The sequence below is a fragment of the Pyrgilauda ruficollis genome, unplaced genomic scaffold (assembly GCF_017590135.1).
Source record: "Pyrgilauda ruficollis isolate IOZ18807 unplaced genomic scaffold, ASM1759013v1 scaffold222, whole genome shotgun sequence".
Classification (NCBI taxonomy): Eukaryota; Metazoa; Chordata; class Aves; order Passeriformes; family Passeridae; genus Pyrgilauda; species Pyrgilauda ruficollis.
In genome coordinates, this window is record NW_024521651.1 from 40794 (window position 1) to 61339 (window position 20546).

General features: G+C 58.3%; 2 protein-coding genes across 2 annotated transcripts; both read left to right on the forward strand.

Annotated features, from left to right (window-relative positions):
• The first annotated feature begins 5433 nt into the window (after positions 1 to 5433).
• On the forward strand, positions 5434 to 9786 carry LOC121354193 (cytochrome P450 2C5-like). Its single transcript, XM_041468621.1, has 9 exons — positions 5434 to 5613; positions 6098 to 6260; positions 6594 to 6743; positions 7354 to 7514; positions 7665 to 7841; positions 7929 to 8070; positions 8444 to 8631; positions 9319 to 9460; positions 9593 to 9786. The coding sequence occupies exons 1-9, from the start codon at positions 5434 to 5436 to the stop codon at positions 9784 to 9786; spliced, it is 1497 nt and encodes a 498-aa protein (XP_041324555.1).
• Positions 9787 to 12289: 2503 nt separating this feature from the next.
• LOC121354201 (F-box/WD repeat-containing protein 10-like) lies at positions 12290 to 20506 on the forward strand. The gene is made up of 11 exons (XM_041468636.1): positions 12290 to 12383; positions 12474 to 12601; positions 13503 to 13631; positions 14109 to 14221; positions 14597 to 14797; positions 15009 to 15130; positions 15603 to 15751; positions 16597 to 16739; positions 17538 to 17696; positions 18553 to 18761; positions 19668 to 20506. Exons 1-11 carry the CDS (start codon positions 12290 to 12292, stop codon positions 20504 to 20506), a joined length of 2286 nt encoding a protein of 761 aa, XP_041324570.1.
• The last annotated feature ends 40 nt before the right edge of the window (positions 20507 to 20546 follow it).

Here is a 20546-nt window from a genome sequence, read left to right on the forward strand (position 1 = left end):
CGGGCCGAGCGGGCCCCGCCGCCCCTGCGCCTCTCCGCGCCTCCGCCTGCGCTCCGCGCCCCCCGCACCGCCCCGCACCGCCCCCGGCCGCGGCGGCCATGGGAAATGTAGTCCGGGACCGCCCGCCCCGGCGGGCTCTCGGGGCCGGGCGGGGGTCTTGGAGCGAGCCTGGAGCCGGGCATCCCCCCCGGCATCCCCTGACTTCCCCCGGCATCCCTGGGCGTGGCCCCGGCATCCCCCCGGCATCCCTCAGCCTCCCTCGACACGGCCTCGGCCTCACCTGGCATCCCCCCGGCATCCCCCTGGCACGCCCAGCGTCACCTGGCATCCCCTCGGGCCCCGTGACACGGCCCCAGCGCCGCTCCAGCGTCCCTGGCACCCGCCCGACATCACCTCGGCGTCCCTCGGCATGGCCCCCGCTTCCCGCGGGATCTCCTGGCATCCTCGGGCAGCTCCCCCAGCCCTTGCAGCTCCGCTCCCACCCCGGCTCCCACCCCGGCTCCCCCATCTCTGCTGTCCCAGCCCTGGGGACACTCGGGCCTGGGGCAGAGCGGGTGAGCCGGCCCGGGCAGGGCAGCAGGAGCCTGTCGCAGCCGCGGGACCCCTCTGCAGAGGGATGGGCTGAGGGATCCGGGCTCCTGCTGCAGGAACCCGCAGGCCCTGCTGGTGCCCGGTGTGGGGTCTTTCCCCGGGACGGTGCCCTGGGGCCCTTTCCCCCCTGGGATGCTGCTGCTGCACCACACGCCTCTCTCAGGATCTGGGGATGTTTCAGAGCCAGGCAGCTCCTGGCATCTCCCATGGCATCAGCTGCTGCAGGCTCAGCACTTCCTCTCCGCGATTTTCCATCTTAAATGGCACCATTAGCGCGGGATGGAAAAGGCAGATATTTTATGTGCTGTCCGGGGTGGGAAGGGAACTCTGGTTGCTTTGAAGAGGGACGGGGAGCAGCACGGCTCAGAGCCGCGGTTCCCACCATGGTGCCAGCGAGACGTTCCTTCCACGGGCACAGGAAGGGTGACACTCACGGACAACACCGAGCAAATCCCCGGCTCCAGTGAGGCTGCCCAGCTCCCCCTGGCCCGGAGGCAGCTCCGAATCCCCCTGCCGGGGCGGATCCTCCCCGCCTCCACCAGCGCCGCGCTGCAGTAGGGCCGGTCCGAGCGCCCCACGCCTCTGGCTCGAGCCCTCCCTCCTTCACACGGTGACAGGGCTGTCCCCTCCCGTCCACCCCAGCATCTCGGGGCCGCTGAACCTCCAAGATCTGATAGCGCCGGCCCAGATGGGTCAAAGGCAATTAACGTCAGGGCAGCCTGTTCCAGCGCACAGCGTCTGACAGCGCTGCGCTGACGGGGCCCGGCGCTGCCCCGGCCGCGGCTCCGCAGGCTCCTCCTGCCCCGCACCCTCCCTCGTGCCCCCCCTGCTCCCCGCACACGCCACCAGCAGCTGTCACAGCCCACCCGGCCTCTCCTCGGGCTCTGCTGGGCACCGCGGGCTGGGGGCAGCAGCAGCCACAGCCCGGCCGTGCTGCTGACACCCGGCAGAGCAGGGCGGCTCTCCCCGCACCAGGGAGCTCCTGGCCTCCCCACAGGCTGATGAGCTCCCTGTGAGAGGCTTTAATCATATTTCCCTGTTTGCTGCTCCAGGAGACAGAGATAATGAAGGATGGGATGGAAGCGGCGTCTGTGCAGTCCCTGCAGCAGGAAAATGGGGAAAGGGAGGAGGGGAGCAGGGGGCACAGCCAGGGAGCTGCTCACACCCCTTATCCCTGGGCTGCTGGGGACAAGCGACCACCACCAAACCCCTGCTCTGTCCTGGCTGAGCTGTGCAGGAGCACGAGCCTTCAACCTCTGCAGGATCCCATCCCATCCCATCCCATCCCATCCCAACCCAACCCATCCCATCCCATCCCATCCCATCCCATTCCCAAGCCCAGGAGGCATCAGGCTGTGCGCTCCGTGTTTCAGTCCCTGTGCAATGTGAATTACCCTGCACCGGGCAGGAGCGAATTCCCGGCAGCAGGGCTCGCTGCCCGGGGCCTGCAGCCCCCTCTCCTCCCCTCTCCCGACTGGAGCTGGCCGCTGTGCCTGGCACGGGGCTGTGCCGCCGGGAGGAGCAGCCCTGCCCCACCTGCCATCTGCCACCTGGCCCGGCGGGCACCGGGGACATATGGCACCGGGCAGGGCTGGCGCTGTGCTCGGGGCTGTGCCCGCTCCCTGCCTGCCCTGCAGGGCTCCCTGCCTGCCGCGCAGAGCCCGGGGCTCCATCCTCCGGGAGAGCGGACCCGGCCCGTGAGCAGGAGGGGCAGAGGCGGCCAGAGCCTCCCGTCCCCAGCGCGAAGTGCTGCGGGTGGTGGGTAGGGACGCCCGGGGCACACCGAGCCGCACGGTGCCCGCCGGGGCTCCGGGCCCAGCCCCCAGGGCTGGCAGCAGGCACGGCAATGCGGAGGAAGGTGCTGGCACTCCCCGCCCCAGGAGCTGCCGGTGCCATCGGCGGGGACACGGGGCCGGTGCCAGGTGCCCAGCCCGGCCCCGCGGTGGTGCCTCTCTCCCGGAGCTGCTCGGGGGGTGTGAGCATCACCCGCTGTGTGGAGTGCTGATTTCCCCTCTCATTGAATGAACGCATTTTAATGAGCTTTATGGATGTGATAAATACACAAACGGGGAGCAAAGGAGCCCCGTGCCCCGGTAAGGACCTGGGATGTTTGCCAGGCAGCAGAGGAGGAGGGGATTTTTTTCTCCTCTCTGTAATTATTGCAGGAAGGCAAACAGCAGGACAGGAAGGTTTCAGGGCAGTGCAGCTGTTCTAAGGAATCCCCTGTATTCCACATCCTTTGGGTGATTTTCCCAACAGCTCCCTGGGATCCATCTCACACCAGGGAAAAGGGAGCATGGCAAGGCTCGGCTCATTTCCCATGAGCACAGGGCAACATTGGCCCTCTCCAAACATGAGCCATGTTTATGGAGAAGTGGGAGCAAGGCCCGGGTCCTGTGAGGAGGGAGGGCCCAGGAAGAGCTGCAGGCTCCTTTCCTGGAATTGCACCCATAATCCAGACCCACCACAAGCCCCCTGCTGCAGCCAACCTTGCTCTCCAGGGAATTACAGGAGGGATAAATGAATGAATGCTGGCTAATTAAGCAATAAATTACTGCAGGCTCTCTGGGCAGTGCCTGGTGCAGCTGCAAACCTCCCAGAGCCACCCTTCACTCCTCACACCCGTCACCCCTTGGATGGGCAGCAGGGGAAGCAGGGGGGGATCGGAAATAAAAATGCTGTTGGAAAGTTTAATTTTATCTTCATCATTTGCCATCCCGGCCGCAGCGCTGGGATCGCTCCCTGCGCGGGCTGCATTTCTGCCCGGGGGCACAGGGGCTGTGCCCGCGGGCAGGAGCCGCTCCAGCGGCACGTTTCCGAGTGTCAGCACATCCCTGGGATCCCGCTGGCCCCACAGGGTCACTGACCTCGGGCATCCTGCCCTGATGGGCACGGCTCCGGGCGGGAGGGATCCCGCAGGCGCTGCAGCCAGAGCGGTTCCTCTGCCTGCTGTGCAGACTCTGATCAGCGCGCAGAGCGCCTGGCTCTCTTTCCAGCCACAGAAGGATCCAAATGAAGGCTGGCTGTCCCTGATTAACCATTACCCTTCCCACGCCTGTTCCCAATGCCAGGATTGTGTTCTGCTGTGTTGTGCCATCCCTGTGCAGATCACTGCTGCTGCTGCTGCTCCATTACAGTTAAAACCAGGAGCAGGTGTTTGATGATATTTATTGAGGGAACGTGAAGATTGCTTCACCTTCCTCTTGAATCATGTCTTCCTGCTTGGGAAGAGCAGACACAGAACCACCTGGCTGCCTCACACCCACAGCAGGTCCCACCCCTGGTGTCCCACAGGGCCCCCAGAGACCTTTGAGATGTTTCATGAACAGGAGAAATGTGCTGGTACTGGGGAAAGCCTCGTGCTGCTCGTGGGATGAGCACACCTTGGAAAGCCTGGCCTGTGTGCCTGGTTTAGCTGGGATCGGGGAAGGAAGGGCCCAGCACTGCTGTGCTGAGCCCCCAGAGGGTGCAGGGCTGGACCTGCAGGTGCCAAAGGCCAGAGCCCCACTCAGTGCCCAGGGCTGTCCCCAGAGCTGGGACATCTTGCTCCCCAGGGCTGTGACAGGGGTGTTGCCATCACGCTGCCCTGCAGCTCCCTCGCAGCCAGCAGGGTGACAGTGATGACAAATGACACTGGCCCTGTAATCACGGCCAGGCTCTGCTCAGCCAGTGCTGATGCATTATTGAGAGCAACCAAAAATACTCCCAGCTCAATCACTAACAGGTCTGGGTCTCATGGCGAGCGGCTGCCAGGGCTGCCTCAGCCTGGGCTGCAGAGGGGACAGGGGACAGCCTGGAATGTGCTGCAGAGGCGTTCACATCCTCCTCTCCACAGGGACGAGGCCCTGGGGGAGCAGAGCACCTCGGAGGGTTTGGGATGCCAGTGGGAAAGTGGCATTAGGATAGCATCCCTTGCCTTGGTGTCAGTGTCCCCGCTGAGCCTGGCTGCTCCGGGAGATTCTCTGCTCCAGGGGAGTGGAGCAGGGCACGCACCTCTCTGCCAGCACCACTGAATTCCCTCTGCTGAGGGGCTCCTTCCTCAGCAGGGACCAGCACGGACCCGAACCTCCTCCCTCTCCTCCAGGAGGAATGCCATTCTCTCCTGGGAGCTGCCTGTGCCCAGCTTGCTCAGCCCACAGGTGGGGTGACTGTGCCCGTGCCAGGTGTGCTCATGTGCAGCCAGATGTGCAGGTGCTCAGAGCACAATGCACATTGGAGGAGCAATGCCCAGGGAGGAGTTAACCCACACCTCCAACAACCACACTGCCATGGGCTGATGTTCCTCCAAAGCCCAAGAGGAGCCCCAAAAGGTATCAGAAAAAGTGGGTTTTTTTTCTGTTTTCTGATTCATTTTCCATCAGAAAGGAGTTTGGTGGGACACTGTCACCTCGCAGGGGTGTGGCCAGGCACAGTGTCCCATTTGCCCCCCTGTTTACCCTCTCCTGAGTCACTGCCCTGGTGAGCAAGGCAGTGACCAAGGGGCGGTGACTGGAGGGGACATGAAAGGCCAGGACAGTGACAGTGACATCTTCTTCTGCCGTGTGCTACAGCAAGGGAGCACCGAGCAAAGGTGACTCAGTAGCCTGGGCAGGGGACAGTCACCACCTTGCCAGGCTCCCACGGGGTCACAGAGCTCCCAGTGCCCAGGACGGCTCTGAGAGCTCTGTCACAGCCCAGCGGGGACAGGCGTGGCCGGCCGGGACAGAGCAGCGCCGCTGGTCCCTGAGCAGCCCGGAGCCCCCCGTGCTGGGGAAGGGCACTCACACAGCTCTGGGCTCCGCTCTGCTCGCTTTCCTCCCTGGAATTCCGTCGTTTCTTTCCCTGCTCGGCAGCACGGTGAGGATGGACGCTGGCTCGGCCGGGCTGCTCGTCACTCTGCTCCTCCTCCTCTCCGTCCTGTGGCTCCTGCTCTGGAGGAGTGACCCGAAGAGGAGCCGGCTGCCTCCTGGCCCAGCTCCCTGGCCCATCCTGGGCAACCTGTGGCAGAAGGATGTCCTGCCCCTCTACAGGCACTACGAGAAGGTAAGGGACAAGGGACACGTGGCCGTGCTGGACCCATTCGCAGGACAGCAGGACAGACAGCGGGGAAGTCCCGTGCCAAAATAAAAGGAGAATCCCGCGGGTGACTCTTCCTACCTTCCTTTTCTCTTCTTTCCTCCCTCATCTCTTGCTCTACCAAAACTGCCTAAATCCCTTCTGCTGGGAGCAGAACCAACCCTGTGATTGAAGCCTTTCTCCTGTGAGGCACCCACGTGGTGACAGTGCCCCTCAAGGGCTGCAGTGCTGCTGTTGTCCAGAGCTGCTCCTGGAGATGACGCTTTGAACCCCCAAAGTGGCACTGGGATAAAACCCACAGGGACAGGGCTGGGATGAGGTCACAGCTTTGAGGGAGGCACTTCCCCTCCCTGCTGGGCATTCACCAGTGCTGTGGGCTCGAGTCCCAGTTTGAAAGGAAGTGAATGAACTGGTGTGGAACCCTGGCTCACAGAGCTCCCCATCCCTCCAGCTCAGCAGCACCTACGGCCCCATCTTCACCGTGTGGCTGGGGCTGAAGCCGGTGGTGGTGCTCTGCGGGTACGAGGCAGTGAAGGATGCCCTGGTGGGACACTCCGAGGAGTTTGGGGGCAGACCCACCATCCCCCTCCTGATGCAGCTCTCCAAAAACTACGGTGAGTGCCTGGATCTCTCCTGGATCCATCTGGGGAGCAGATGGCCACACCCCTACTCTAGGGAAGGGCTCAGCACCCAAGACCTTAAGCACCCATTTCCTGCCCTGCAAGACCCTTCAAGTCCTACGACAAGGGCAAGGACAATATTAATTCCAGTTAGGCGGTTCCAGCTTTGTTCTGAGCTGCTCCCCTCATCCGTTCATGGACACTGTGCACACCTGCATCGTTCCCTGGCTTATTGCTCTGCTGTTCCTCAGCCTGGCCCAGAGCAGGGTTCCCAGTCTTGGGGAGCAGCAGGGTGGGCAGGGGCTGATCTCCTCTGTGTCCCTCCAGGATTTGTCTCCGACAATGAGAAGAAGTGGCGGGAGCTGCGGAGGTTCACACTCAGCACCCTGCGGGACTTCGGGATGGGGAAGAGCTCCATGTCCCAGAAGGTGCAGCAGGAGGCTCAGCACCTGGTGGAGCTGCTGGCAAAGCTCCAAGGTGACGTGGCTCCCGTCCTTGCTGGCCCTGTGGTGGGCAGAGGACACACAAGAGCTCCATGTGACATGTGTGGCCCCAGAGCTGTTTGCAGGGTCTGGTGTGGGTGATGCCTGCAGGGAAGGGCTGAGATCCAGCCCCACCCCACTCAGAAGCTGCAGGGATGTGCTACAGGCATGGCTGTAGGGCCAGGAGGGAGATCCTGCTCTGAACTGGTGCAGGGATGGCCACAACAGGAGCATTCCCTGCCAGGAGAACAGGAATAGGGAACGGGACTGTGTGAGCCTGGGAACGCCCAGCTGGGACACTGCCCCAGTGACTCGGGCTTATCAGGGTGATTCCCTCCTCGCCAGCAATACCAAGCTCCTGCCAGCACATCTCCTGGGGCTTCCTGCAGGTGCCTGTGTTTCTCTCAGTCCAAGCTGTGGCAGGGTTTAGGGCAGGGGGGTGGATGGAGGAGCCCTCAGCTCAGGGGGGCTCTTTGCTGGGGCCCACAGATCAGCCAGGTTCCAAAATCAGGGGCTCAGAGCGGGGGGGAAGGGGTGTTTTCTGTCTTGAAGCAGATAAATAACTGGTGACTTTTTGGTGCTTTTCTCACTTCTTGTGGCTGCAGGCAATGCCTTTGAGCCGATGACCATGTTCAGACACGCCGTGTCCAACGTGATCTGCTCTGTGGTCTTCGGGAGCCGCTACAGCTACAGCGACGCGGCTTTCCTGGAGCTGCTCAACGCCATCGGGAACTACATCAGCTTCTTCCTGTCCCCCGTGGCCAAGGTGGGAGCCTGGTGTGCTCAGCACCCTCTGCCTGCTGCCCTCAGGGGCTGAGGACGCTCCCTGCCTTTGGGGGGACAGCGTGGCTTTGAGGGAGGGGCGGGGAGGCTCTGCCCAGGAACCTGAGCCCTGCCGTGCCTCCTGTGCCCGCAGGTGTACAACACCTTTCCCAGCATCATGGACCGGCTCCCGGGGCCGCACAAGAAGGTCCTGGCCGACTGCCAGAAGCTGAAGGACCACATCCAGGAGAAGGTGCAGTTCCACCAGCTGACTCTGGACTCCAGCTGCCCCCGGGACTACATCGACTGTTTCCTGATAAGAGCAGAGAAGGTAGAGGGGGGCTGCCCTCCAGCCTGGCTGCAGCCTGCAGGATCACCCAGACACCACTGAATCCCTCCCCACCACACCTTCTTGCAGGAGAAGGGCAGCCCAGAGACCATGTACAGCCAAGAAGACCTGATCATGTCAGTGTTCAACCTCTTCGGCGCCGGGACGGTGACAACCAGCAACACCCTGGTGTTCTTCCTGCTGATGCTGGCAAAGCACCCCCACATCCAAGGTATGGCAGCAAAACACAGCTGCTCCCATGCCCGGGGTGCTCCTGGGGCAGAGGGTCCCAGCCCTGGAGGGTCCTGTCTGAGGGCAGACCCAAATCACCTGTGGGGTCACCCTAGGGTGGGAGCCATCAGACACAGACTCCCACAGGCCAGGGGGATCCGGGTGCTGCTCCCTGTGCTCCATCCCTGCCCGTGCAGATGGCCCTGGACTGGCCTGTGGGAGATGCAGGGAGGGATGAGGGCAGAGACTGTTTCTGGCCTTTACAAGGGATTAGGATCTAGCCCACTCCTGGGGTTAGGATAAGGGCCCGTGGAGGCCAGTAAGGAACCCTGGGGAGGTTGCACAGCAGGCACCCAGCCCCCTGCTGTCCCCAGCCAAGGTCCAGGAGGAGATCGATGCCGTGGTGGGCACTGGCCGTGCCCCCTGCACGGAGGACAAGCTGCGGATGCCCTACACCAATGCCGTGATCCACGAGCTGCAGCGCTTCCACAAGGCCCGCATCGAGAACTTCCCGCGCATGACGACGCAGGACGTCCTGTTCAGGGGCTACTCCATCCCCAAGGTACTCGGGGTGGCCCTGGAGCCTCTGTCTCCACAGGAGAGGTGCAGCGGGGCTCCAGTGCCGTTTGCCTTTGTCCTTGGACTGTTTGCTCACATCTGAAGGTCCCGGGTCTTTCCCAATCCTCGGTAGCAATGACCTTTCAGAGGGGAGTAGAGGCACGTGAGTGTCTGTCTGTCCTGCCCACAGCCCGTGACCCTTCCTTGCCCATCCTGGAAAACAGCTCTTCCCCCCGCGGAGCCGTGCAGGGCTGCGGGGCCAGAGCAGGAGCCCAGCCTGGGGTCGGGCCAGGCCAGACCCTCCCACCCCTTGGCAGATGTGGGGACCCCTCCCGGTTTGACCACGAGCACTGTGTGCAAAACCCACCATCAGGGAACATCTCCTACCTTTGAATTTGGCAGTGAGAGGGGCTTTAACAGAAATCCATGGAAGAACTTGGTAATTAGTGTCCCATGAGCTGCAGAGAGACTGGCAGGACCATGGGGACACCAGAGCCCACGTCATTTGTCCCAGTGGCACAGAGCCACCAATCCAGGCTGCCTCCCCATGGGAACCTGCTTGGGTATTGGGGTGCACACCCAGCCTCCCCCGTGTCCCCAGATGCTCCCCCCTGACTAAACCACCCCAGCAGAGCCCATGGCGTGGCACTGATGTCCCTCCTCACATCCCTGCTCCACCCCTCTCCCACAGGGCACTCCTGTTATTCCAGTACTTTCCTCTGTGCACTCGGATCCAACCCAGTGGGAGAACCCCAAAGAAGTGGACCCCAAACATTTTTTGGATGAGAAGGGCGAGTTCAGGAAACGCGAGGCCTTCATGGCTTTCTCAGCAGGTCAGTGCTCCCCTGCCCTGCCAGCTCTGTGCCCAGGAGTGCCAGCACAGGCACCCAGTGCCACCACAGTGCCACCCTCCCACCCTCCTGTCCCCTCGATCCCCACCGGGGTCACCCCTCTCTCGTGCCCAGGGAAGCGGATGTGCCCAGGGGAGGCTCTGGCCCGCATCGAGCTCTTCCTGTTCCTCACCACGCTGCTGCAGAACTTCACCTTCCAGCTGGCCACGGAGCACAGGGAGCTGGATTTGTTCTCCCTGTGGCTCGAGATTGAGAGGAGGGCAATCCCGGGCAAGTTCTTCGCTCTCCCACGCCCAGTGTCCTCCTAGGCTGGGAGAGCAGGACAAGGAAAGGCTCTCCAGGTTCCTCCACCCCTGCCCCAGAGCAAGCCCTGTGGCCACGAGGGCACAGCCACCACAGGAGGGACACTTTGGGCTTGGAGCTTCTCCTCTGAGAAGTGTCAGGCACCTGTGCCACCAGCTCCATGAGCAGCCTGCTCCCAGCCCTTCCCTCCCCATCCCAGGAACACAAGGAAGGCGTCACCGCTGCTCCTCCCCATCCCATCCCATCCCATCCCATCCCATCCCTGCTGTTGGAGTTCCTCGTGGCAGGGCTGCCTGGGGCTCCTGGCTGAGTGAGGCCTCCTCAGTTTGGTGAAGGATTCAGAGCAATAAAAAATAACCATCACAACAGGGTGCTGGTGTTTATAAGAGCACTTGTGGTGCCTCTTGCATCCAGTTCTTCCCAGTGCAAACCTCCCAGACACAGGATTTCAGCTCCATGTCTCTTCCTGGAGTTCCTTCACCTTTTCCAGAACAGCTCGAGCCAGGAAATCACCCAGGCATCAATCCAGTTCCACCCCTGCCATGGCAGGGACAGCTTCCACTGTCCCAGGCTGCTCCAAGCCCCGTCCAACCTGGCATTGGACACTGCCAGGGATCATGGGGCAGCCAGAGCAGCTCTGGGCACCCTCACAGACAGGAATTTCTGCCCAGTATCCAATCTAACCCTGCCCTGCAGCAGTTTGAAGTCACTCCCCTTTGACCTGTCACTTCAGTTCATTGTCCCAGGGCCCTCTCAGGTACTGGAAAGGGCTCTAAGGTCTCCCTGGAGTCCCTTCTCCAGGCTGAACTATTCAAATTCTCTCATCTTCCAAAACACACACTTGCTATCTCATTGCTGGGCTGCACTTTTCTGATTCCTTCACATCAATATTAACTCCAGAAATTGCCCTCAGGAGCCAGTTCAGCCCTGTGTGTAGCTGCTGGAGTCATTCTGGGGCTCCTGAGGGGAGCTGGCCTGGTGGGATGTGCTCGCAGCCTCCCGTTCCCCCTGCCCGGGGCTGAGGGTGCTGCAGAGGATGTTGTGTCAGCACTGGGGCTTGGGCACCCCAGGAAGGCTGGGACTTCGGGGTATGGGGAAAATTGGGGTTCCCCAGAGGTCTCAGAGCTGGCTTTGGTGGGGTTTGCCTTGCTGGGGTGCTCCTGCAAACACGGAGAGGGGGACAGCAGGGACTCTGCCCTGGGGGAGGTGACATCAGGACCTGGTTAATCCTGGGGTGCCTTGTCCCAAATGGTGCATAAACCAGCCTTTACTCTAAGTGCATTTGTGACTTTTAGATGACTAAATCAGATCTTTTCTTAATCTGGGGAAGCTCAGGCAGGCAGAGCCACCTGTCAAAAATGAGTGTGACCGAAGCCTTTGCTCAATCTCTGCCTGAAGCCCTGGGTCAGCACTGTGCCTGTGAACTGGGTGACCCCTGGGCTCCTGTGTCTAAAACCAAACACGGGTTTGGACAGCAAACAGGCGTCCAAAGGCCACCCGTGCTCCGCTTCCCGGGGCGTTCCCTGCCCGTTTGTGTCACTGCCCAGCCCAGCTGTGCCCGGGGCTGGCATGGTGCCCTGCCCTGACTGCGGGTGCCCATCCCGGGGGGCTGCTGGCACTCTGACATCCCCCATCACCCCCCAACATCCCCCGGCACCCCAATATCCCCTGGATACTGCCTTCACCCTGCCATCCCCCGGCACCCTGCCATCCCCCTGCACCCCGACATCCCCCATCACCCTGCCATTCCCTGGCACCCTGCCATCCCCCATCACCCCGACATCCCCTATCACCCCGACATCCCCCGGCACCCCACCACCCCTGGACATCCCCCGTCCCCGCCGTGCCCGCGGGCTGCGCGGCTCCCAGCAGCATCGCGGCGGCGGGTGGAGGTGACGGTAACTGTCGCGGCGGTGGCGGCGGCGGCGGCGGGGAGGAGCCCCGGGCAGGTGAGCGGCTCCCTTCCTTTCTTTCTGAATGTCACAGCTCCAGTCGTACTCGTACTGCTGGAAATGGGGCGGCTAAAGGCAGAGAAGGTTTTCCCCTGCTCTCAGCAAACCGGGGCGATGTCCTTGGCACGAGCGGCCCTGCTGTGCCCCCTTGCAGCAGGGGGCTGTCACCTTCCCGTGCTGATCCCCTGCTGCTTCCATAAGGGAGGAGCCCTCGCCACTACCCAGGGCAGGGGAGAGAGGGAAGAGATGTCACCCTGTCCCTCAGCCCTGCTGCTGCGAGCTGTCCTGCAGAGCAGGAGCGCTCCCAGCTCTTCCCTGTGGCTCACACAGTGCCCAGGTGATGAGCTAAAGACCACCCAGCTCTTCCAGGGCACTGCTGACAGCGGTGCTGTCCATGGCACCAAAACTCGAGCACTTCCAGGACTGTCAATTCCCTGTTTTCCAGGTGGCCAAGCACCAGAACGTGCTTTTGGCCCCAAAACACTGAGTGCCCTGCCAGGAAGGTCCCGATGCAGGGGACAGCTCACCTTTGTCCCCAGCTGGTGCAGATGTCACCATGGTTCCTGCGTCTCTCCCGTCAGGCTCTGATGTCAGCCAACCCAAGGACTTTACTCGCGTGCTGCCATTCCAGCTCTCTGTGGCCATCCTGGGTAAGCTGCTCTGATTTTCCAGTGCTTTCCCCTAAAGGTAAGGAATGGTTTCCAGAGGGGATCAGCCAACCTGTCCCTCTAACTTCCCAGGGCTTTTGGATCACAAATCCCTGGATGCCTGCTCTGCTGTGAACGGTCACTGGGAGTTCCTGGTCAGGCGGCTCCAGGAGGACAAGGAGTGTTGGAGCACAGTACACAAGAACCTCCTGCAGCTGCAGGTGGGACACCTGGGCTCCTGCTGCCATTAGGCACTTCAAAAAGAGGGGGTTTGCTGCTGTCCAAGCTGTTAAATGGAAATTCCTGTACCAGAGGTGCTCCCAACTCTGCCATGGCCCTTCCACCTCCAGCTGCAGAGCACAGCCAGGTGACATTTCACACTGTCACAAGGATGGCTTTTAGTCTCCTTTAGAGAGCCTGAGACTCTAAAAATGCCTCCAAACATTCTTCAGGAAAGCAGATTTGGTCACAATGAAAATTTCCAGAGGCAGTGGAGGCTGGGCAGAGCTACAACAGCTCCCAAGGCAGCTCAGGAATGAGCTTCACTTGAAATGAAGGTGTCTGTGAGGAGCTGGGGCAGTGGCTGGAGCACAGGAATGCAGAACTCCTGGGACAGGCCTGGCCTGGCCAGCAGGACCTGCCACAGACAGAGCAAGGTGTGAAGGAGCCTCCCCCAAGAGACAGTCTGGAGCCTCTGCTGCTTTGGGTTGTGAAGGGAGCACAGAAACTCAGCTCTGTGCTGGCCTTCAGAAAAGGCTTCAGTGAAGGTTCCACAGGCTAAAAATGAATCTTGAGTGTTGACTGAGGTGTTTTGAGAGCCTCCCATCTCAGAGTTTGGATTCTGAATCAACTGAGTGCCTGCCAAAGATGAGATGAGCTCCAAATTTTACTGCTTATTAAAAGCTTAAGACTAGAGTATGGAAAAAAATAATAAAAAGCAATTATTTATCACCAGAATTTAAACCTGAGGTAGACAGAGTGCTAACTGTAAGCCAGGTCTCAACAAGAAGCCGGAGTGTGCAGCTCAGCTTTGCAGGGAGCCCCAGCATCCCGAGGAGATGAGCAGCACACCCTGCCAGCGTGGGCTCTGCAGTAACTGTTGCCTCTGTTGGTTTATTCCAGGAGTTGTGTCCTAGAAAAACCATGCCAAACTATGCTAAAAGAGTCGACGTGCAAATTCCCCAGTTAGATGATGAGGGTGAGGTCATTGAAGTGAAGGACAAGGAGCAGAAGAAGAGGCGTAAATCCAAGGTTTGTTGGATGCTGCATGTCAGAGTTTGGGGAGGAGAGAGGACAGCTCGTGGGAGACAGCACAGTGAATTTGGAATTGCTTCATTCTTTCCCACTCCTGCTTTTGGATTGCCCCATCCTGAGCAGTTCATAGGGACCAGGGCTTGCTCAGCACCTTCCCACATGGGAGGGAGTTTGGGAGGCATTCCCAAACTTCTGCCTCATCCCCGTGTGTCCCCAGTCATGGCACAATCCTGACACAGAATGAAGGGTGCAGATCTCAGGGCTTCTTCCCTCCGAATAAAGGGTGCAGATCTCAGGGCTTCCACTTATGCCACAGAACACGGCCTGGGAACAACCCTGGGCTAAGCAGGGTCTTGCTGCACTCTGGTTTTCCTTACTCTGGACTCATCCCTAGAGCTGACAGGTTCAATACTATGGAATAATGCTGCATTCCTGCCTCTCTGAGTTATTTTTCCTTATTTCCCTTGCCATCAGACAGAGGATTTTGGTCTGCATGAAACCTATCAGGAACTGAAAACTCAAAAGATCGAGCTGGAAGAGAGGAATGTCTTCTGTGGCCCCTACAAGACCTGTGTCCTCATGGAGCAGTGAGTAGAGTGCCCAGCTGTGGGGCCAAGAGCAGCTTCAGGAAAGCTGTTCCACTCCCTTTGATGCTCCTGGATGGCTGAGAAGGGTGCCTCAGTGTCAGCATTAAGAAATCTCCATTTTTTAAATAAAGATACCAAGATAAGCTGTTTTTAAAGGAATAAGGGTTGGTGTATCCCAAGGGATATGGGGCTGGGAGGAGCCCCAGCCCCTCTGCCCACCCTGACACAAAGGGGGCTGTGCAGATTTAGGGACTGTGGTGGTGCCTGCAAAGGATTCACCACCAGAGTGCTGCCCACCGTGCCCAGCTAGGGCAGGGAAATGCTGAGCCAGGCCTGCAGCTGGCTAAAGCTCAGCCCAGGCACTGCCTCTGCCAGGTCTGACAGCAGAAGGAGAGCCCATTACAGTGGTGGGGACTGGGTGGCCGCTGCCAGCAGGAGGGTGAGGCTGCTCCGTGTGCCAGGAGGGAAGCAGGAGCCGCTGCTGCTGCGCGGCCACGCCGGGCCCGTCACAGCTCTGTGCCTCCGCGAGGACAAAGGGCTCCTGCTCAGCAGCACCAGCCTGGAGCCCAGCATCAGGTGAGCTGGGGCTGGGACACCCAGCCCAGAACAACGAGGGGAGGGGGAAGGACAGGGTAAAACGGCAATGCCAAGCCTGACTCGACCGCTGCAGTTTCCCTGACACCTTAGTGGAACCTGGTTTTACCCCACCCGGGTGTGTGGGAGCAGAGTCGGGCACATCAAAAAGGAAATAATAATGGAAGGAATGGTAAAGCTCTCCTCTCTGCAGGTGCTGGAATATTCACAGTGGTGCCTGTGTGAGGACCCTGACGGGTCACTACGCGGCCATCACCTGCCTGCAGTCCCACCAGGAGCAGCTGGTGTCGGGAGCTGGGGATGGCATGGTGAAAGGTGAGAGCAGGAGCACCGCGAGCTGCCAGCCACAGCAAGCACTGCAGCACGGCACGGGCTGGGGCAGCGGCACACAGGCTGGGGTGGAAGGAAGGCTGTGAGTCACAGCTGGGGACACGTGCACACACAGCCTCTGATTGTGTCAGGGATGAAATTCTTGTTATTTCTGCTTTTATTCAGAATTAATGGCTTTGTGGCTGTAATGCCATCCCAACTCTTGGGCAAATGGTATCAACTTTCAGCTTTGCCAGATGTTTCCTTATAGAATAAAGGTGAAAAAGATGTGCTTTTCCTGGACTTCACATTTAAATTGTCTGCCACGCAATTATGCCTTTTAAGCCAACTCTCAGCTCCTCGCAGAGCCCACCAGGTGTGACTGTAATCCAATAGTATTTTTTAATGCATATTGTACTCCCAAAACTCATCACCGGGGCAGATGCATTTTTAATTCTCCTCCTTGTTGCCCCAGCAGTGTGGAGCCTGAAGAGTGGGAAGTGTCTGAGGACTCTGATGCACGGCAGCCCTGTGGGGGCAGTGAGGATGGACGGGACCCACGTGGTCAGTGGGGGTCACCAAGGGCTGGTGAAGGTCTGGAGTGCTGAGACAGGGGCTCTGATCAAGGTGAGTTTCCTCTTGGATGGATAATTCTGTGCTAAATGGTCACAATTCTCTGCTAGTTCATCACATGTTTCTTTGCATTTGTGAAAGACGTTCTAAAAAAGAAATTAATCCCCCCAAACAACCCCTAAAGCAGTCTAAACCAATCAAGGCAACTGCAGATAATTAAAAAACTGACTTGCAACCAGCTGCTGATTTTAAGGCAGGGTGTGATTTGCTTCACCCCCATCACTGCTCGCTCTCTGTAGCTCTGTTCATCGCTGCTCCCACAGAAACCTTCTGAACCTGGGGAGATGATGGGAGACCTTCACTAACCTGGGGCTGGAGGCACCAGGGTCAGCCCAAAACAGGAACCTTGCTCTCAGCAGCAGCTTCTGGAGCAGCTGGGCAGCTGTGGGAGCACTGAGTCTGTGAATTCCCTGCTCAGGTGTCCAGGATCAGTGCCAGCCCAAACCTGGGAGAGGAGGGAAGCTCTTTACCTGCAGATTGCCCAGATATCTCAGATATCCCAGCTCCAGCTGAGCCCCTTCCCCCACAGCCAGGGCAGCCCCCTCTTCCCTCCTGGGACAATATTCCAGAGACCACAAAGGTCTCAGTGAAGTAACATCTTTTTATCACATGCAATAAAGATGGAAAAGGTATGCTATTCCATGCCAGGAGCTCAGCAGCAGCACCAAGCCCAGAACATTTCAGTGCCTATAAAACAAACACAGTTATCCCTGGGGGCCACTGGTACAATAACACTCTATAAAACCATGTCAGGCTGGTGTCCTGAAAGCCATGGACACCTCAGACAGATTTACATCCCGATTACTGATTGTGCTGCACCTTCTTCTTTTACTTTGCAGACATTAGAGAGGCACCAAGGCCCAGTTCTCTGCTTGTCCTTTGACCAGTGGCACCTTGTCACAGGGAGCAGTGATGGATATGCCCTGGGATGGAGCATGTTGGGAAAATTTAGGAGATGCCTGATAGCTTTCTTCCATCCCAAGTAGGAATCAGATGTGTTTCAAGTTGTATTCAACAGTGGACTGAATCTGTAAAGAAAATTGCTCCTTACAGGAGCAGAAAATGCCTTAATCGCCAGTCTGAGGATTTGAAATATCCCCACTTTCAGCAACCTTTATGTCAAAGGCTCTGTCAGGCACCCTGCGGTCACAAGCAGCATTTTCAGTTAAGACCTGGAACAACCTGAAATGCAAACCCACAACACTTTATCCCTACCAGGGATGACTAAAGACAGACAGAGCACAGTCCAATATTGCAAGGATCCCCTGCTGTGTGCCACAGGGTGTCACATCACCTGGGCAGGAATAGAGGTGGCCCAGTTTCATGCTGACCAACTGCGTGTTATGCCATCCTCTCAGACTTAAATTGTATCTAGAACCGTGAAAACTGGAGAATCGTATGGTTTTCATTGATTTTCCTGGACATAAAACTGAAATTTCAAATGCAGCAGATGGCCAGGACCATATGGTTGCTATGGGGAGCATGGAATCACAGAATCCCAGAATGGTTTGGGTTGGAAGGGACCTTAAAGATCACCTCATTCCAACCCCCTGCCATGGGCAGGGACACCTTCCAGTGGAAGGATGCACTGGGCTGTTGGTTTGGACGTGGAATGATCTGAGAGATCTCTGCCAGACCTTTGCAATGTCCTGATCAGCTCCTCAGTGCAGGCTCTTGCTGCAGCCAGAGCTCTGCTTCTCCTGCAGGCTGAAAGAGCTCACTGAGCATTTCTCCTTGTGCAAGCACTATGGAAGTGCCAACTCACCTGGTGTGTTTTCAGGGAAGTCCTGTCCCTGGAGTTCCTGTACCTCAGAGTCATCAGTGGCTGTGCTGATGGATGCATTCGGATATTCAACTTCCTGACTGGCTCCTGCCTCAAAGTGTTGGAGCCCAGCGGCAGCAGGGACCCCGTGTCTGCTCTCTTTGTTGCAGGAAACAGGTGGGTGACAGCACTGCCAGCAGGCTCTGGCCCAAATTTGGTAGATTACACTGAAACTTAAGGAACTGTGTGTTTTTCCCTCTCACAAATAACTATTAAAGGGATCCACTATCTATTAACTGCTTCAATAATCTGGTTTAGTTGACAATGGCTAAAAAGATTTCCTTAGTCTCTTCAGCAATGTACAGTTTCCTGTTTCTCTACAGCTGAAGATACAGACCCAACTGTAAAGCTGAAATCAGAAATTCCAGGAGGTTGGAGAATCAAGCCAATACCTGGCAGTCTCTGCCTGTTCCCTGACCTACAGCCTCTTTGTAAAGGCCAAGAATGAGAAATCTTCCAGGTTCATTTTGCACCTCTAACTAAAGGTGGCTCCCAGCTTCTGTGGAAGCAGTGGGTAAAACATTGCTGTGCTTTGAGGGCTGGGTTGGCCACACTCTAAAACACAGCAATAAATAGGAAGATATGAAGAAATTAACGCCATCCGAACCAGCCCAGCACAGCCCTTCAATCCACACTCAGATGTCCCTGACATGGTATGTGTAGTGAGGTGCTTCCATCCTTTAGCACTACGCTGATCTAGCTCTGTCCACTGCTGAAAATTTTCATCCTAATTATTTTTAAATTAATTTTGCCATGGAGCTGCATGAAAAGAGCACCAGAGACTCACACAGAGCACAAGTTAAAATGTGCAGTGCCTGACTGATGGGGTCAGTTGCTGCTGCTCCTTCAAGGAGAGATGATGATCTCGGATCTGCTGGAGGCCCTGGGGTTTGTGCTGCCCAGGAGCCCCTCAGACAGGACCTGCCGTGTCTGTGATTCCTGTGCTTTTATGGCTCTTCCCTCCCTCCTCCAGGCTGGTGACCAACTCCCCCAGCAGACTGCTGCTGCTGCAGTTCGAGGATGTGCTGTGGGACTATTCCCTGCCCGCTGACAGAGAGGTGCTGAAGCAGGACAGGAGGTCCCAGAAGGGGAAGCGCCAGGGCGCCGGTGCAGAGCAGCAGCGAGCTCAGGACAAGTCCCCGAGATCTCGCCAGGGACCAAAGAGCCATGGAAGACCCAAAAGTATCACACTGAGCCTCTTCTTTTCTGGCTTTTCTAAACTGAGTCACAAACCAAGCAGCCACTGCCTCCAGCCCAGGCAATATTCAGACTCTGCTGTTGTCAAGAGCAGATGTGCTGTTCCATTTCAATGGTTCTGTCATTTTCTAGGCTTCTGTGAAACCTTTCTGCCTTTTTACAAGGGTTTGGTGAAACTTCAACACATTTCTCAGACAGGCACTGTCATTTTCCGACTGAGTAAGAGAGAAATCAGTAGTAGTATTCATATTTGCACAGCTGGTGGGCTTGGAAACACACTGCTGATTCAGGGCTTGAATTATTCATTACAAACACCCCAGAAAGTGAGAGAACACCTACATTCAGGATCTGCCATCACTGGGAAAGGCAACTGCACAGAAACAGGCACCTTTTCAATTGTAACAAGTGATGTTATTTTGTTTTTAGTCAGAGCTATTCAATGCAGTGTGATGACAAATCCTCCAGCTCCACAAACTGAGTATTGCAGATAAACTGATGGGCTGGGAAAAGGCTCCTGCTGTCCAGGCCAGCAGATGGCAACTGATGCTCTGCTTGGTAAAAGACAGGACCCAGGGAACAGCTGGAGCTAGGCCAGGGCAGGTCAGGCTGGATTTCAGGGAAAGGTCCTGCTCCAGAGGGTGCTGGCACTGCCCAGGCTGCCCAGGGAATGGGCACGGCCCCGAGGCTGCCAGAGCTCCAGGAGCCTTTGGACACCCTGCCAGGGATGCCCAGGGTGGGACTGCTGGGGGTCTGGGCAGGGCAGGGGCTGGGCTGGACGATCCTTGTGGGTCCCTCCCAACTCAGCTTCTTCAGCAATTCTCTGGCTCTGTGCTCTGCAGTGTGTGGGAAAGCCTCTCAACCCCAAATGTGTTGCTTTGTTTTTGGTTGCAGGTGATGAAGCTGAACAGGGCCCTGCTTCCCCTGCACCTGAGGAGGCAGAGGCCACTCTGGAGCGTGAGCTGCCCCAGAGAGACCCAAGGAGTCCCCTGTCCCCTGACAAGTTCCTCTTAACCATCGGCAGGCTGCAGAGCTTCTGCAAGCCAGCCGCAGCCAGCCGCAGCCCCAGCCTGCTCTCTGCCAAAGGCAGGGCAGCCCAGCAGCAGCGCCCTGGGGAGGTGCCGCTGCCCAGCACGGCCCTGCAGCACCGGGAGGAGCGGGCAGCCCAGCTCCAGCGCGCCAGGCTGCACAGCCGCTCTCTGACCGCGACAAAAATCTCAACGCCCTTTGGAAGCAAAACGCTGCGGCTCAGGCTGGAGAACTCTTTGCACAGCCCCGCTCTGAAATCCTCCATCCCTGCTCCCCGTGTTGTAAGTCCCAAGTTTTGTGGCTCGCTGGGAGAAAGGAAAACTCCCAGCGGCCATGGGAAAGACCCTCTTGGTCCCACAGACTGGGATCAGCTCATCGATCTCTGCACAGCTTCTTCAGAGCTGATCCAACCAACGCCTGGCACGGCTGCAGAGATGAGGAATGGAGCTGCCAGGAGAATAAAGCCCTCGTGTCCTGTCGCTTCCCGCAGGGACAGTGGGCTCAGGCTCCTGACAGCAGAGCAGGAGGTGCGTGAGGCAGCCCTGGCAGCTCAGCATCAGGCACAGCAGGCAAAGCCCACGGAAGATAAAGACAGAGCCAGAAGGAAAGCCTGGCTGAGGAAAATGAAAGGCCTACCTGTGGATTCTTTTACTGGGGAGAGGAAAACACCTGCTCCAGAACTTGGGCACAACACGTTTATCTGAGGTGATCCCCAAGCCCGGCCAACAGCCACGACCTGGGATT